A 16,734-nucleotide genomic window follows, 5' to 3' on the forward strand; every position below is an offset into this window, starting at 1 on the left:
GCGAGACAATCTCATATTATCCCAGAAACAAAATAAACTTAACCGCAATCGATTCGTTCTTGAGCATAATACATTTGAACTGTTCTTATTGTTACTAGAGCAATGTACTGATATTTTTTTTTTTAGAAGAATTATAATCCACGGAAACAACATTTCATCACATTGAACATCACGTTTAACTCTACTTTATAAATATACACGGCAAAAGAAAACGAGGCTGCGAGTTATGAATTTATATTAATAGTTGGTTCTCGACATTCCTCTTATACGACCATTGTTGTAAAATAAGTCGAGACGAATGCAATAAGTAAAAATAACATTATTATTCATTTTACGAGATGCCACCACGTATTTGGTGAATGAAGTTTCGTCATAGCGCTGATCTCTGCTGGGAATACTGTTGATGCTCCAGTAATAAGCGCCGTTTATGAGAGGCCATAATTGTCGGTGAGTGCATGCAGCCTGGTCATCTTTTAGCCCCCGCTATCTCGTCCTGATCTTTACAGAGACATTAAGGTAGATTCCGGCTAGCCGTTAAGACGACCGGTTACTGGGTCGTTAAAATATCTTTCAATGGTGTTTTCAGAGTGACGCCCCCCACCGTTACCCTCTTCAACCTGTTCTAGTGTACTACATGCCAGTAACATGTGTACAGTCAAATATAACAAGGCGTTTCAGGTAAAAACCTGCTTGAAACCATAGTACCACTTCCATGTTTCACTGCACTGAGCCGTTGGTACCTTGACAATGGTCAATGCGGGACAATAGCATAGCCGGGTCTCTTTAGGTTTCTCGATGGCAGCGAGGCACAGATGTTGCACGAGTTGCAGCGAACACGTGGTGACCAGACGAAACCGTAAGTTTCGGGGTTTTACCTGTTAGGCATTATTGCACTTGACTGGGAGCATGCTGGCAGAGATATAGTACAGTCATAAAACCGTTTAGGGTCGACGGTATTCACGTTTCGGCCGTCGCGACAAAAGAACTAGCAGAAGTAGGTACCCCGCACAAAAAGGATGCGTTATGGGGGTGTAAATAGAAGCGATTAAAGTCTCCGACTCGTGAACAGCGTCCCTTTAACGGTTCTTTCAAGGCAGTCGGGCGCGATTTTATTCGAACAATAAATAATGCACACCGAAAATATTTAAGGTTCTCTCGACCGAACGGGACAGCTTAATTGAAGATGACGCATGGTTAACTTCACTTTTGACTGATCCAGAAATGTAAATGTGACTTTGTTTCGGGGATTAACACGGTCTTGAAACCGATGCTGTTTTCTCGAGAAACATTCTTGAAAAATTTCAGATGCAACAATAATATTTCAAGCGACAACATCGCACGTGCACTCTTTGTACGTTCACTTCTACAAGGTGTTCACGCGTTTGCTAGTCAGCTGTCTTGTCACACGCGATAAATTCCTTTAGTTCTCTTAAATTATGTTCACAGAAATTTTTTGCGCAACAAACATGCATTTATGTATACAGTCCGCCGGAGCACGTACCGCCTCGCATTTTAGTTATTCAATGGACCGGCAAGTTATTTTGAAACTAGCGCAACGACTACGGATATATTTGTGAATTTACAAACATAGTAGGTGGAACTCTGTTTAAGCGAATGCGTTGGTGGTTATGACAGTTCTAATTTCCAATGGTCGAATAATTAATATTATAGGGGTTCGCTAAATCTGTTCTCTACCTGTACTTGTCAGTTTCGATGAGTATTTATATTTAGAACCGTGTACGACCTTCGCAGATAAACGAAGCATATGTAAACGACGCTCTATCGCGTTGCCCTTTTAGTTCAATTTGCTGCATGTTGGAGCTTGCAACAATTATAATACTTGACTTTTTTAATGTAACGAAGGGCAATATCTTTTATGATCATGATTTCATACACTCTCATGCTAGACCTCTCTAAAGAGTATTTACATACTATATTTTTTCTAATTTTACACTTGAATTATCGATTGCAATTATGACTCCACTAAAATACACTACCCTTTTAAATCTCTTCAAAGGGCAGTTTTCATTTTATTTACTATCCTATCCTATTTACTATCCAATTGTAGTTGCATTGTAACATTTGTTAAACTCTTCAAAAAGTACTCGGCTATTTGTACTTCGTCGTAAAATTTAAATAGTATTTATTGACTACTTTATAGTTGAACTACCTTATATATTTTAGATTACTTTTCATTGACTAATTCGAGTCGGCAGAAGGTAGGGTTGTAAAAGTTCAGGCAAGGTAAACGCCTTTCTCGTTGCACAAAGCAAAAACACACAATTGCCTCACCTTTCTCGGTGCGAGTCTGTCTGTCGGTGGTTCTCGACGACCTGGATCGTCTAAGGGTCGCTTCGAAGTCGCCGACGACGTCGCTGAGGTCGAGGGCCGGTGAATATTGCGCGCACCCTTGCCTCTCGTAGCTCGGCCTCGGCAAAGTCGTCACGCCGTTCGTCGTAGCAGGTTCCTGGGGTATTTTCGGCAGTTCGGCCTCTATTCCAACGAGGGCCGGGCTCGCCTAGAATTAAAAATACGAGGGAATTTACCAGGCGACCTTCGTCGACAGCTGTCGATCTCCAAGTGTTTATTGTGCTTAGCACTTCTCTCTCTTTCTCTCTCTCTCTCTCTTTAAACCTTGCCCTACGGATTTACCCTAAGCTCGATTTATTGGTGACGAAGGTCGCACCATAAATTATGAACTGTTTGTCGACCGTGTCTCATATTTGTGTTGTGATTAAATTTTAACTATCATATACAATAATTAAATAAGATAATCAAATATGATAATTTTATCTTATTTGATTAATTTTATTAATGGATTTAGAACAGCAGCAAGTTTTTACGATACTCTGCATTGATTGAAAGAAAAGAGTGCTGAATGAAATTTTTCTCTTTAGTAATATTAATAAGCATTTTTGCCGTAAATGGATAAAATCCATAGTGTCCGTATGACTAAAATTTTGTCGAAGCATTTATTATTATGAGGTTATCGATATGTAGGTAGGTGCTGCTTTTACATTTTTATAGGAGAATTTAATGAAATCGAGGAAAAATTAATTTTCTCTGCGTGAACATTTAAAATTATATTATATTGTAGTAAAATCTGCTTTATAATTATCACTAATATTTGATCTCGTGATGTTTAACCTTCTTATGTAATAGTTATATGTATGTTTTCATACAAAATGATGAAATAACTTTTACATTCTCTAATCATATTACTATAAGAGATGAAAGCACATAATCGTGAACTAAGAACTATCCAACGTGTAATTATTTAATGTTTAATTATACAAATGACACAATATTGTTCTTAACTATGAAACAATAAGTTAAACATGTTCCATTTTAGGATAAGTAATTTCAACAGTAACAATGAATGTCTAATATTTTAAAAATATAACAAATGACTTTGCCTCGGAACTAATTTCAACAAACAAAAATGAAACATAACAAATTCGCATGAAACTGTTTGGCGCTCAAAAAATCTTTTGTAAGTGATATTGTAAGTGTGACGTAGACTTCTATTTTAGAGAAATAAGGTGATTAAATGAAGATCATTAAAGGTTTGCCGGAGGCGTTTTCGCGAAGATAATATTTAATTTGGCGAGGAAGTAACGAACCAGTGATTTTATAATGAGATTGGAAACGGGACATAACTTAATTAATGCCTGGTACGAAAACGAACGCTCTCGAACCAGCTACAACCACTCGGCTAGAACGATTTAATTATGGAATCGCGCGATCAATTACCAGGCCCAAGAGAACTTCCATCGACTGGCATTGCCTTCGACGTTCCCTTTTCTTCCGTCTCTCGACGCTAGACCTGTCGTCGGCACTTCCTGCTGCAACCGCCTCGCAGTATCGCACGAAATCCAGGTCGATGTGGTATCCGTATGGACAACAAAGGCATTTGGATCCCGTGGAGCCGGAAACGTAGGCCTGCGTCCCCACTGTGCATAAAAAAATAGCGGAATTAATAACGGTGGAATCGCGAGAGTCACGATTAATAACGAACTAATTACATACAGTACATCATCACTTATTTATCGTTTTCACGTATTCATGGTACATAAAAATATTACGGAACGCTAGGTAAACCTGTTTTAATGACGATGCAATTAGGTTCCTATTTCGGTCGCAACTATTACAAATATTAACGTAAATATAGTGGATATAACTATTAAATCTACTTAACTAATCTGAAAATTAATTAGTAATTGAGTTCAAAGTTACTTCGTAATATATCGAAATTAGATATCGCTCTGCCCCAGATAGAAAATCAAACTTGAGTAACCACAGTTATTGTATTAATTTGTAAAAGATATGACTATGATAAAAATCTTATGAATTTATGTTCCAGTAATTAGTGGACTGTAGATTATATTCGCATGTTCAGGGAGCAATTAACTTTCCAACAGGGGGCAACGTAGAATCCACGTTCTAAATATATTAGATTAGTGAAGTATTATTCTAATCTAGATTTCTTTTACTGTTTTTTGTTAAATATTATAGTTACATTTCCTGAAAATCTAACATGATATAAATATAAATTTTTATATTTATACAGGGTGTATCAAAATTATTTGTGTATCACACTTTTTCCTTAGCGAAAACTCTATCCACCGCTTCGTTTACGAGTTATTAATGAAAAACAGTAGCCAATGAGAGACGGGCGCGCGAATTTTCAACGTGCTGCAATGAAGTCCAGCCAGCGAGCTGAACCATGCTTCGTTCCGAGGTGCGACGAAAGGAAGGAGTTACGCTCAGACTCTGAGTCGCATTCGAAATAATGAACAATTAGTGAATTTTCTGAATTTTGTAGTAATTTGAAAAATCTCAGAATTATTATTTATAAGAAACTCATCCATTTAGTTTAAATCAACATCGTGATCGGAAGATAGTCCATTAACCTCGGACAACGTATGAAAAACGGCACAGCTTAATTCGTATACGATAGTGATGAACACAAGGATGTCTTCGTGCAAGCTAATCTAACGTTCACTTTCACTACACTATTATTAAACACTGATCACTAATAATTAAATAATAATTATGAATCATAATAATTATTGCTAGTTTAATATGTGTGAGATCTGCTGTCTCGTAAAAGGAACTGCGAAATGTTGCACAATGGCCAACAATGCTTCGTTTTCTTAGAAGCGAATTTCAACTGTTTTTCATTGATCGCGAAACGGTCGTATACAGATCATCGTGTCGGTCATCATACATTGTAAGAGTTCAATGCGCTGTCCTCCGAACATGACGAGGGAAATTCAATTCGCGATTTTGTTTACGAGTTAAAACAGTGGCGATGGTTCGGGTCGCGTTCGAACCAATGAATAAGTCACAGAGCGCGAACTTTCCAAATATGTTTAAGAATTGTAAAGAATATCATTAATATAAAATAATTAATATAAAATAATTAATATAAAAGAAAACTAATTAATTTAGTTGAGAATACATTTGTTGCTCAGACATGTTGGACATGATTCACGATGTCGGTACATTGACCTTGTGCAATGTTCAACTGATCCCAGGTCAATGACTTTATCAAGCAATGGATGCGATCGGTGGGTCCTCGTATGGTTAAAACAGAATTCATTTTCATAGCACTATCACCTAAGTTATGGAGGTATCAGATGGGGTGTTTTACTCTTCTACTGAACAATTTCTTACGATTAAAAATTTAGTAACATTTTCTACGACAATTTCAACGCGCGATGTTTACTTGGAGAAATTCGCAAAGCAACTAGAAATCATTCTAGTGGTTGAGTCGCAGTCAAGGCCCCGCACGTCCTATTGAATAGTTATTTCATGTCTCTCATTTCACCACTTATTGCCACTAACAAACTAAAATAGTCAAGGGGCTGCTTGACCATATTTCTAATAAATGGAACTGTTATAAATATTAAGAAGCCAGAAATAATAAATTTATTAGTGAAAGATATTCGATTGAATAATACGCAATATGAAAATCAGTATTGACGGTTACTTTCAGGTAAACGTTCAGCGGAATGTTATTGTTCAATTAGTCAGCGCGTCCTCGTCGATGTAAGTAGTTGTATGTCGTAATGTGCTCGTCGCCAATAATCTTGCGAAGTGCTCTGAACCATTGGACTTCTATGGATTGCTGCTGACCCTTGATCCACCATGTGCGTCACTAGTGACCATCGTACTGCTCAGTTATGGTCATTTAAGTGGTTATCAGTGATCATTCAAGTAACTATCAGTGCTCATTCAAATGGTCATCAGTGGACACTCAAATGGTTATCAGTGCTCATTCAAGTGGTTATCAGTGGTTGTCTTAGTGGTCATGTCTGGTCATCCAACTGGTCATGTTTGGTCATCCTAGTGGTCACTTCTGGCCATTTTTTTCAAATTTATGCTGTCTCATATCTGCACTTATTGTTGCTGCTTTTTTTCTTCTGCTGCCTTTCTTTGCTGTTACTGCTACTGCTGCTTCCCGAGCCAACGTCACATCAAAATGTGAGTCGCACGCTCTTCTTTTATAAGTAGCATTCTCAATATTACGAGTACAGTGTCTTACGTATATGCATTGTTAATTGGTCACTGTACTCGCTGCAGTGGTAATAATAGTAGTAGTAGTAGTAGTAGTAGTAGTAGCAGTATTTAGGCTGATTTTGCCGCCTTAACGATCAGTCCACATCGACACATCTACGACTTACACTAGCGTTGCTTTAAATTATTCCCGCGTTGTTTTAAATTATTTTAAACAGAGATCAACACTCGCGTTGCGTATATAACAGTCCGAATTATCACTAGCATTGAAATTAATTTTTTAAATTATAATGTTGCGAATAAAATAATCGCAAACTCATTTTAACTGACATGTGCAATAGCTTTAAAGATAGCATTGCGAATAAATATGATCGCTTTTCGAATCCACTTTTCTTGAATCTCTGCTCGTTAACTTAACGCTGCAACGACATAATCACGTTGTCGTAGCTTGCCTTACGACTTCTTAGAAGCCCACGCCGCAGCCGCAATAATGGAGAGGCCTCGACGCCCCAATAAACAGTTCGGAGTGGGACATCGCGATTTTTGTATTAGAGTATTCGTCTTTGAATCAATTTCAAAGTTAACGTTGCGAAATGATCGCGTTGCTAATATGTAGATGATATGTAGATGTGGTCTTTCAGACATGATATGTATGACATGATATGTAGATGTGGTCTTTCAGAGCTCATGCCGCAGCTGCAACCCTCCGTATTATGACATTCGCGATGTCTCGAGTCGAATTAACAACTCGAAGTTCTCGACATAGTAATTACGCGCGTTTTCATTTGCGACCGCGTTACGTTTTGGATTCGCGTAGACAAATTAGTTATTTGTTAAAGCGTTAGTAAGTAAATGAAACACGCGTTTGTAAGAAAGGGAGCCATAATGAATTCTGGTTTCATTCTGACTCCCTTTTGAGTCTCCAACCCAGCAATCTCCACGTGGTGAGACTCGGGTAATCGATGTAATTTTGGATTTCCAGTAAGCTGTAAATTCGTTTGCAACGAATTCGAGATCGACAATTACACGGAGTTAATGGCTGTGACATGGTGATGGTTTTTTTTAAAATACTAAGTAAAGAATACAAATTGGCAAAATATTTAAATTTGGCGACTATTATTACTCATCGGTAGGCAGCATGCACATACTGAACTGTTCCTTCATATCGTATCATCAAGCAATTATGGGTGGGCATTTGAAATCGTTAGCTTTGCCGCGTAAACTTCGAGTAACGATTCTAAACGTATTTGGATATTTAAAACTGATAGCCAGAGGTACCGGCCTCGCAGCATATGAGAGCAATCAATATCTCCGTGTAAAAAAGACGGCATTCCTCCGGACCGGTAAGTCCAGGGCGGCCGTCTCAATGAGTGGTTACTCTGCGAGGCGGAGCCACCGCCCTGGACCCCCTGTAGTGTCGATCGAGAGTCCACCGTGGACTCTAAGGGTTTCACCCCGTCGTTAATCTGTCGACGGAAAATAGTGTTGCTAAACAAACTAAGATCGTCGATTCAGGATAAGATTTGCAAAAGGGGTTGTTCTAAAGGAGATAGTCAGAGGTATCGGGCCTCGTCAGCATAAGGCCGTAAAACACCATCTCTGTATAAGGAAAGACAGTGTTACTAGACCTCGGTCTATATCCAGGGCGTCTGGCCTAGAGATTTTTCAATCTTCTGCTGAGCTAGGCTAAACCGCCCTGAACAAAGGGGAGCATCCGTCCTGGCGTTGGCGACGTTAGGGCGGGTGGCTGGCGCGTAGCGTCGGAATTCGTTCTAAATTCCAAAGAACTGCGGACAGTACCCTGTCGCAGGCAGATCTCAAAAAATATAGTCGCCGCGCCGCGTTTTAAAACATTTTTCTAAACGAGTATTTGTTAGAGGCCCGGGACTCGTGTAGCAAAAGGCTGCGAAATACCATCTCTGTGCAAAAAACACAGCTTTACTAGACTTCGTTTTGAATTCCAAAGAACTGGGGACAGTACCCTGTCGCTGGCAAAGCTCAAAAAATAGTATTGTAGGGTCGCGAATTCGAAGCGCCATTGTTTAAACTAGATAGTCAGAGGTACGGGCCTCGCCGAACAAAAAGATAGCGTTGCATGGGGTTCTTCTACGCGTTCCGAATATACGTCGATTTCGTTCGAAAATCCGTTTCGTTTTCGTCAATCTTAATCGCGGGGTGGAGTCTTAAAGTAGATCAGATGTGTTTGCTGCTCACCGATTGCTGTAACCATCTTCTTTCTATTCAAAGATCAAGAAGTCGTTTTGATGATTGATCTTTGACTATTGATCATTGATCATTGATCATTATTGAGAATTGATCATTTCTTTGTACTTTTTTATACATATATATGTATACGTGGCTGGTGATGGTATATCTGAACTAGTATTATTATAACGTGATATTTTGGTGGCTAATTTTCAATAATTTTATATCTTATTTGTATGTATTTTTTATTTCTTACTTATATGTATTTTATTTTACTTTCTGGCGACCCTGATTTTAATAACGGTTATGAGGTCAACGTACTTCGAAGGAGTTTTTGTACGCTGCTGCTAGACTCCATTTAGCGCGGTCTGTTTATGCACGCACGAGGATATAAAAAATAGGTTCCTTGGTTAGGACGCCCGATGCCATACAGTATTGGTATAATCGGTTTAACGACCTGTATAAAAGCGATCTAAAATCATTTCCGAACACTTTTTCCTTTTCGAGTTTGACCCCTAAAGAGACAGCGAAATCTCCACCGTCACTGTATCCGCACCAAATCTAATAAAGAGTGTAGAGGAGAATTTCTATCGTGTCCAGTATATTTTGCCACGGCATCCTCCGCAACTTAAACCCATAGAAACTTTTAGCAAATGAAGAGGAAACAACGACAATGAACATTTTACAAATTCTAGAAATATCATCGAGGGATGCGAGTGTTGCGTTATTTATTAAGTCGCGCGTTATATATTAACACGTTGACGCCGGCGCGGATATTCGCGGTCCGTTCCGTGCGGCGGCGCTTCAACTAGCGGTCCGCTGCATGGGGCGGCGTGGCACCAAATTATACTGTTTAATGCTTGCGCTCTAATACCCACTACCTGATTCGAATAGACTGAATTTCCAAAATTCTGACGTGGCCCGCGGGTGGTCTAACCTGCTGATAGGACCCGCGGTGGCCAGTCGCTTGAATTGGGGAAAAACCCTAATTCGTTTTTTATGGCCATAAGCCCGGTCGACGGGCAAACGATGTATATGGTCAATGTCGTACTAGGAAAAAGAAATAGTCGTGCGTTTGTCGTAAATTATGTTGAGTGCGAGCGGCGATTTCGTCGAAGCTACGACTGACGATTTCCAGGCGGCCAGGCACTCGAGGCCCCAATAGTATTTGGTTTCTGGGCCGCTGACAAAAGATATATATTGCCGGGCTAAGTGGCCGAGGACTGTCGCGTGGTTTTCCAAAGATCGGTTTGTTTTTCCTTTGGAAAATCGCGGGCCTCGGGGTGGGCTTTAGTTGGGCGAGCATTGACCCGCCTCTCGATCTTCGGCGGCCCAATTAGAAGTACAGAACCGCCCACGCATAGTGGAGAAAATCTGTGACTTTTGGGGAAATGAATACGCCCCAGTCGACACTTTTTGAATATATAGTGCGTGACCTAGTAATGAGGGACCATTATCGAACATTTAGACCACGACGTGAGTTTTACTGAGTTTAGAATTGACGGCAAGAGAGAAAGAGTACTGTTAGCGTGCAAGTATTCTGTGTGAAGTGTCTGTGAAGTGCGAGGTCAGTAGAGTTCTGACATAACGAATTATCTGAGCACACATTTCTTCCGGTAAGTGTAACGGTAGTAAAAAGTTTCTTTCCTTCTAAAAAGGCGGTTAGCATTTTTTACTTTTAATTTTTACCCATCTAAATAGATACAATGGATATGGAATTCAGTGATTCGTCTGATGAATCCGTATCTGGAATCATGCGAAAGAGACGAAGAACTAGAATACCTTCATCATCATCGGACACGGCAACTAATAGAAATACCACGGAGGAAGAAGATTGGGAGTCTGATGTAGAGGACCAAGATGATGACGCAGAATGGCGCGAAATAGCGGAAAGATCTGCATCAGTGGAAGAGTATTCGGAAGAAGAAGAGCTACTGATCGAAGAGACGGACTGCGACGATCCTGTTGCATTGTATAAATTATTCTTCACGGACGAGATATTGGAGATCATCGTTGAAGAGACGAATAGATACGCTGTACAGTGCATAGTGAATGCGGCATATGGCAGGAGACAACATCAACAAGCATGGAACCCCGTTACAAAAAGTGAATTGAATACGTTTATTGGTATCTTGCTTATTATGGGTGTAGTACAAGTACCCGAAATTCGATTATATTGGTCCAAAAAGCCGATGTATGCGAATGCGCGTATACAGAAAGCAATGAAACGCGATAGATTCTTAGCAATATTAAAATACTTGCATTTTTCCGATAATAATACGGCTAGAACCGAGGATCGGTTACATAAACTTCGAAATGTAGTTGATAAAATTGTTCGTACATTCAAAGATGCAGTAAAACCCGGAAAAAATATAGTAATTGACGAAAGCATGGTTCCGTGGAAAGGACGCCTTAGTTTTCGTCAATATATACCAGGTAAGCGGCACAAGTACGGAATAAAACTGTACAAACTCTGCCTTCCGGACGGATATACATACAATGTGCATATTTATTCCGGTAAAAATGAAACGAGAATTGTTAAAACACATTCTCATGATGTAGTCATGAGATTGATAGGAGATCTATTATTCGAGGGCCGGATTTTATTTACCGACAATTTTTATACAAGTATTCCTTTAGCCGAAGAACTTCTCACTAAGAGAACATATATTTGCGGTACAGTGAAAATGAACAGAAAATTTCTACCGCCGCAAGCAAAACAAAAACATAAACGCGGCGACATTATATCTCTTGAAAATCGGAACGGCGTGAAATTTTTGAAGTGGACCGACAAAAGACCCCTGTGCATGTTAACCACTTCGAAATCTCACAATTGCGCTATTATTCGTGGCAAAGGTGATAAATTAAAACCAGATACCGTTTTTTCTTACAATAGTGCGAAAAAGGGAGTTGATATATCTGATCAGATGTGTTCCTATTATAAATCTTTACGGAAAACAGTAAAATGGTATCGAAAAGTTGTCATGGAGCTAATATGCGGGACCTCTTTAGTAAATGCGTGGTACATCCACAAAAAGTGGGGAACCAAACGTTACAAAATTTTAAAATTTAGAGAAAAAATTATTGATTTTCTATTGGAAAGTGTTGAGAATCCCCCTAGTGAAGAACTAATAGTAAGGAGACGGAAAAAACATTTTTTAAGTTCATACCAAGGATCCGCGAGGAAGATGAGGAAAAGATGTAAAGAGTGTTACAAACGCTTAACAAACTTAAAAGGAATACAGTATGCCGCAAACAAAACAAAAAAAGTAATGACCTTTTGTAGCAGTTGTCCGAATAAGCCGGCACTTTGTTTGAAATGTTTTAAAAAATTGCATCGGAAACATAAATAGATATTTTAAATGTATTGATTAAATTATAAGTTGTGTATCTTGTGTTCAATGTTTGATTATAAGGTAGAAATGTTAATGTATAATGTTAAATCAATAAAATTACATTTTGTACTACGTATTTTTTGATATACAAACGTGGCCCATCGGTGGGTCAGGCCGCCCCATGGGACAGTCTAGCATGGGCCACCGGTGGGTCAGGCCGCCCCATGGAACAGACAAGCATGGGCCACCGGTGGCCCATGCCGGCGTCAACGTGTTAAGGCATTGCGTTAGTTACTATGGTAAATATTTTGTTAAGGCGCTGGTAAGTAAGCGAAGCCTGCGTTTGTAAGAAAGGGAGCCATAACGAATTCTGGTTTCGTTCTGACTCCCTTTCGATTTCTAATCAGCTGTAAGTTCGTTTGCAACTAATTCGAAATCGACAATTACATGGAGCTAATGGCTGTGAAGAGGTGATGAGTTTTTTAAGTATTAAGTAGACTTTGATTTTGTGCTCGTATACATGGTTGTTTCTAAATATTAAATAGACTATAAATTGGCAAAATATTTAAATTTCACGACTATTATTACACATCGGATGGCAACATGCTCATCTTGATCTCTGAAATTAATAAAAAATTCAGAAAATTCCCTCCTTGTCCATTATTTTGAATATATTTGACCACACACGGGCTGCAGATGTTTAGAGTGAGGCAGCTTCAAGTAACTTTGGGATCATTGCGTATGGACTGTGTGGGACATCTGCTACCTGTGTGGCCGAAGGAGTTTCCGTAATTTTCACCGTCACAGTTTCCAGAGTATGTATAATTTCGGTACACCCTGTATTTTAATCTAGTTCTTAGGACATACCTGTATACCAAATAAAATTCGATCGCAATTAGAGGGTTAATGGGTTTTCAACTTGCAACCATAACAAGTATGTTTGTAGAATATAAAATGATACATAGAGTGAAATATTCGAACTTAACAGTCACATCTTAGACATTCTTTTGAGATATTAAACTGTGCAAAATTTCAAGTAACTGTCGAACAAGTTAAAAAATTGTTAATGAAACATCGTGTCTGTAGAAGATCTGCTTGTAACGCAGTATTATTTCGAGTTCGAATCGGAGCAAACAATCGCAGAAGACCTGTAAAGGGGCTTGTCTTTCATCGATCGACCGAAGAGAAAGGATCTATCTTTGGAGGGTTGGATCGATTGTGGTTCATCTCGAGCGGCTGATTGTTCGAGGGTAACGACCGGCGTGCAGCGTAAACCGAAATATGTTGTAACCATTGGCGACCATCCAGAGGCACGGTAATAATAATCTGGCAAAGTTCGTTAGCCGGGGCAGCGTGGGGATCCCGTTTACGTGTCATATGGTACAGTGTTGTTCAAATTTGCCGGTTCCCGCTTTAGATCCCCTCCAGTCGTCACAATTAACGAAATTTAAACAATGGTAAAAATAGCCGAGCTTGTAACGTTTGCAGACTTTGTTATTTTTTCGTTCATATTTCTTTAAATTGTGTTACGGTATAATTACAGTAAACAATTATAAAAAAATAAGAGTTTTAAATAATGTCGTGTTTTTTCTCTGAATGCAAGGTAGAGGTAATTAACATAAAAGTGAAATAAATAATTTCATTATAGCAATGAATATACCAATTTATAGTTGAGGATATTTTAGTACATTTTTCAATAGCAATAACTTTCTTAATAATGTACCGACAATTTATCTTCAGTCATTTAATAGTTTATTTCAGACTCGGGAATCACACCCAAGACCTCCGCTTTGCAAGCCGCACAACCACTCTCCTTCAATGCAATATCTTTTGAGAGTATCATGTGGTAGAAGGTTATAAAGTTCCTTCTTGATATAGCTTAGACATTGAAAAGGCTTCCCCAGCAGATGGTATATAAAGCACAATGAAAAGAATATTTTATAGTTACGAAACGAAACATTTATTTTTCAAATGAAAGCATGTTCCGTTATATATAATGCGATAATAAACATTTTAGAAAAAATAAACGTTCTTTGAATATTTAACATCGAAGTCAGCATCCACTGTTCTTCCGACAAGTTAGCATTGTATAGTGGGTGAGAAATTGCTCACAAGTGAAGCTTGAACAACACTGTCGTACATGACCTCCACGCTATCGCGATCTGTGTGGCAATGACTTAATGAACTCTCGTCGCGAGATCATGCAGCGGATCACTCCGACAATGCTGTCTTATGATTAAAGATACTTTTGTTCTCGTGTCCAACTGACAATGTCTCTGGGTAATTACGGTTCGAAAGGAATTATGGAGGGTCACAATGCACGCCGGTGCGTCACGGAGATAGCTGCGAAAGCGGTTCCACCGTTTTCCATGAAATTTTAATTTAGAACGGGCTGCACTCGACAGTATTTGCTTGGAATTCTTTTTTATCTTGCTCAAAGACTGCCGGCCGCTTCGCTATTTGTTCATTGGCTAATGGTACTTTTATTACTCAAATGGGGACCACTCATTGGTTACCGATGACTAAAAGTGATTGATTTAGATAGACTTCGGTAAATAAGCGACGGTAGAAAATGTCGCAAAAAATTGTCGGCGTTGATTCACGGTACATATTTTGCTCTGTTTAAACGCGGTATCATGCAATCGGATTATTTAATTAGGTACATGAGAAGATATGTAATATAATTTTAGGTAGATTAGGTCAAAGGTGAGATAATGATAGCAGTATTATCATTCCATAGATTACGGAAAAGGTTAATGTAAGAGTAAGTAAGAGTTTAAACAATTAACAAAGTTCAGATTATGTTAATACGTACAGAAACTAATTATTATTTACAGTACCAATATATTTTAATTACAATTAAGTAAAATAAAATAATGAAAAAAATAACGAGAATTAATAATATGCGAAAATATTTGTAATAACAGTTCATAGAGATGAAATTATTAAAAAGTCTATCAAGCAGTAGGTATTTATAGGAACTATATCTGAATTGATAAAATTCTGATGTAAATTACGAGAAATAACAAAATTTGAAAGTACGTGATGCAATAAGCATTGCCACGAATGTGAAGAAAGGTAAAGAAAGGCAACGCATGAAAAAATGAACAAAAGTATTTAATTAAATTTAACAAACGAGTTGGAAAGATTTAATTGAAACTTTTAAAACTCTGTAAAAAAATGCGATGAAACAAGAAACTTCTGAATTATTAAAATTATTGGATTATTGAGGCACAACATGCACGGTGTTCCTGATTGATACGACAGTTATTAACTCACCGTTTCCGTTGAAAACGCGGGTCGAGGGGGCGACGGTCAAAGCCATTTTCCGTCACGGTGACAGATTCAATCAATCAAGATAGCATTTTCACAATTCTGAAACAAAAAGCGTCGCGACGTCAGTCCACCATCGAAACTCATATTTGTGGTTGACGAATATTCATGCTGAAAAGCTATTCGCTGAACAGTTCGGTAATTAGATACTTTGTATTATATGAAACAAGTATCAAATAACTCACTAAATAAATTACCAATTTTAAAAGCCAACTTTAAAAACCAACTTTAAAATAATAGATCTTAACTTTGGAAGGAGTTTGGCTATTATCTTTGAATTTAGTTCATGCGCGAAGATAGTTCGCATAGCTTCGAGTATACTACGGTTATCAATCATAAAAGTTACTCGTAATTAATTCCGCAAACTTCGCTATTTTATCACACTTTAACACGAAACTTATAGTATGCACGATTTAATGATTTCCTTGCTCTAGTGTTTATAATACTATGGTAGCTGTTTAGTATTTTAATAAGCCTTTATGAGGAAAGTATAATTTTCAAACAGTAAATTACATAATCGAAAAGAAACGTGGCTATTACAATTTGTTCCTCGTTCAACGTACATTGGCTCACGATACTGATTAATAGATTAGGGATTTTTATGGGGCATAAAAGTTATCTTCATTACTTATTACATGTAGGAACTGTATATATAGATATTTATCTATTTTCCTAATCATACTAACGAATTGAGAGTAATACAACAATATCTTCAAATAGAGGAAATATTTTTGCAATATGATCTATCCATATTTGTCACAAATGCATAAAATTCAGTCATCTACTGATCATACACTATTTGAAAGGGAATAGCTTTCTACAAATTGAATCGAATGCCTTGTAGTTTTTGAATTATTAAAGGGATTAGTTTATTAAACGACTGCTACAAAATTGTGTTTGTAAATGCAAAATTGATTTTGACGAGTTAGTTTGCTATAGAAAAAAACCGTTACGTTATCTTTTAAAACAATTAATCCGATGCCGATGATAAGAGACAACGTAACAGACTAATACGATTATTCGCGAAATGTTTAACTTTACGTTCCCTTTAAACAGCGAAGTTCACGCCGCGCGTGTCCGACAAAGTGATCTCGGGAACATTAAACTGTAGTACAAGCTCCGTTAGGTAAAGTGTTACGATCAGTTATTACAGAACCGCGAATCGTTGCCGGCATCACGGAAATTCTCGGAACAGAGTAATTTCATTAGGCGTTCGTTAAACCCGCGACGATCCGCCTCGGATCCTGCGGATCCCGCCAGCGCAGCAGCTCGCGTGATTTCTCTGCTTCCCTCGTGTGTATCGCTATCGTCGTCAATTACTCCCCGACGAAATCTTCCG

The 16,734-nt window shown here is 38.3% G+C and overlaps 1 protein-coding gene across 3 annotated transcripts in view; it reads right to left on the reverse strand.

The window, feature by feature from the left end:
- Kank (KN motif and ankyrin repeat domain-containing protein 2 kank) overlaps nt 1–16,734 on the reverse strand; it is a 111,002-nt gene that overhangs the window by 47,032 nt on the left and 47,236 nt on the right. For all 3 annotated transcript variants that reach the window (XM_078192417.1, XM_078192418.1, XM_078192419.1), the window contains exons 2-4: nt 15,342–15,437; nt 3,754–3,953; nt 2,293–2,518 (exon numbers count right to left, since the gene is read on the reverse strand). In XM_078192417.1, coding sequence (XP_078048543.1) covers nt 2,293–2,518; nt 3,754–3,953; nt 15,342–15,387 — 472 coding nt within the window. In that variant the 5' untranslated portion in view covers nt 15,388–15,437. The remainder of the gene's footprint in view (nt 1–2,292; nt 2,519–3,753; nt 3,954–15,341; nt 15,438–16,734) is intronic.

This window comes from Augochlora pura, chromosome 10 (assembly GCF_028453695.1).
Source record: "Augochlora pura isolate Apur16 chromosome 10, APUR_v2.2.1, whole genome shotgun sequence".
Lineage (NCBI taxonomy): Eukaryota > Metazoa > Arthropoda > Insecta > Hymenoptera > Halictidae > Augochlora > Augochlora pura.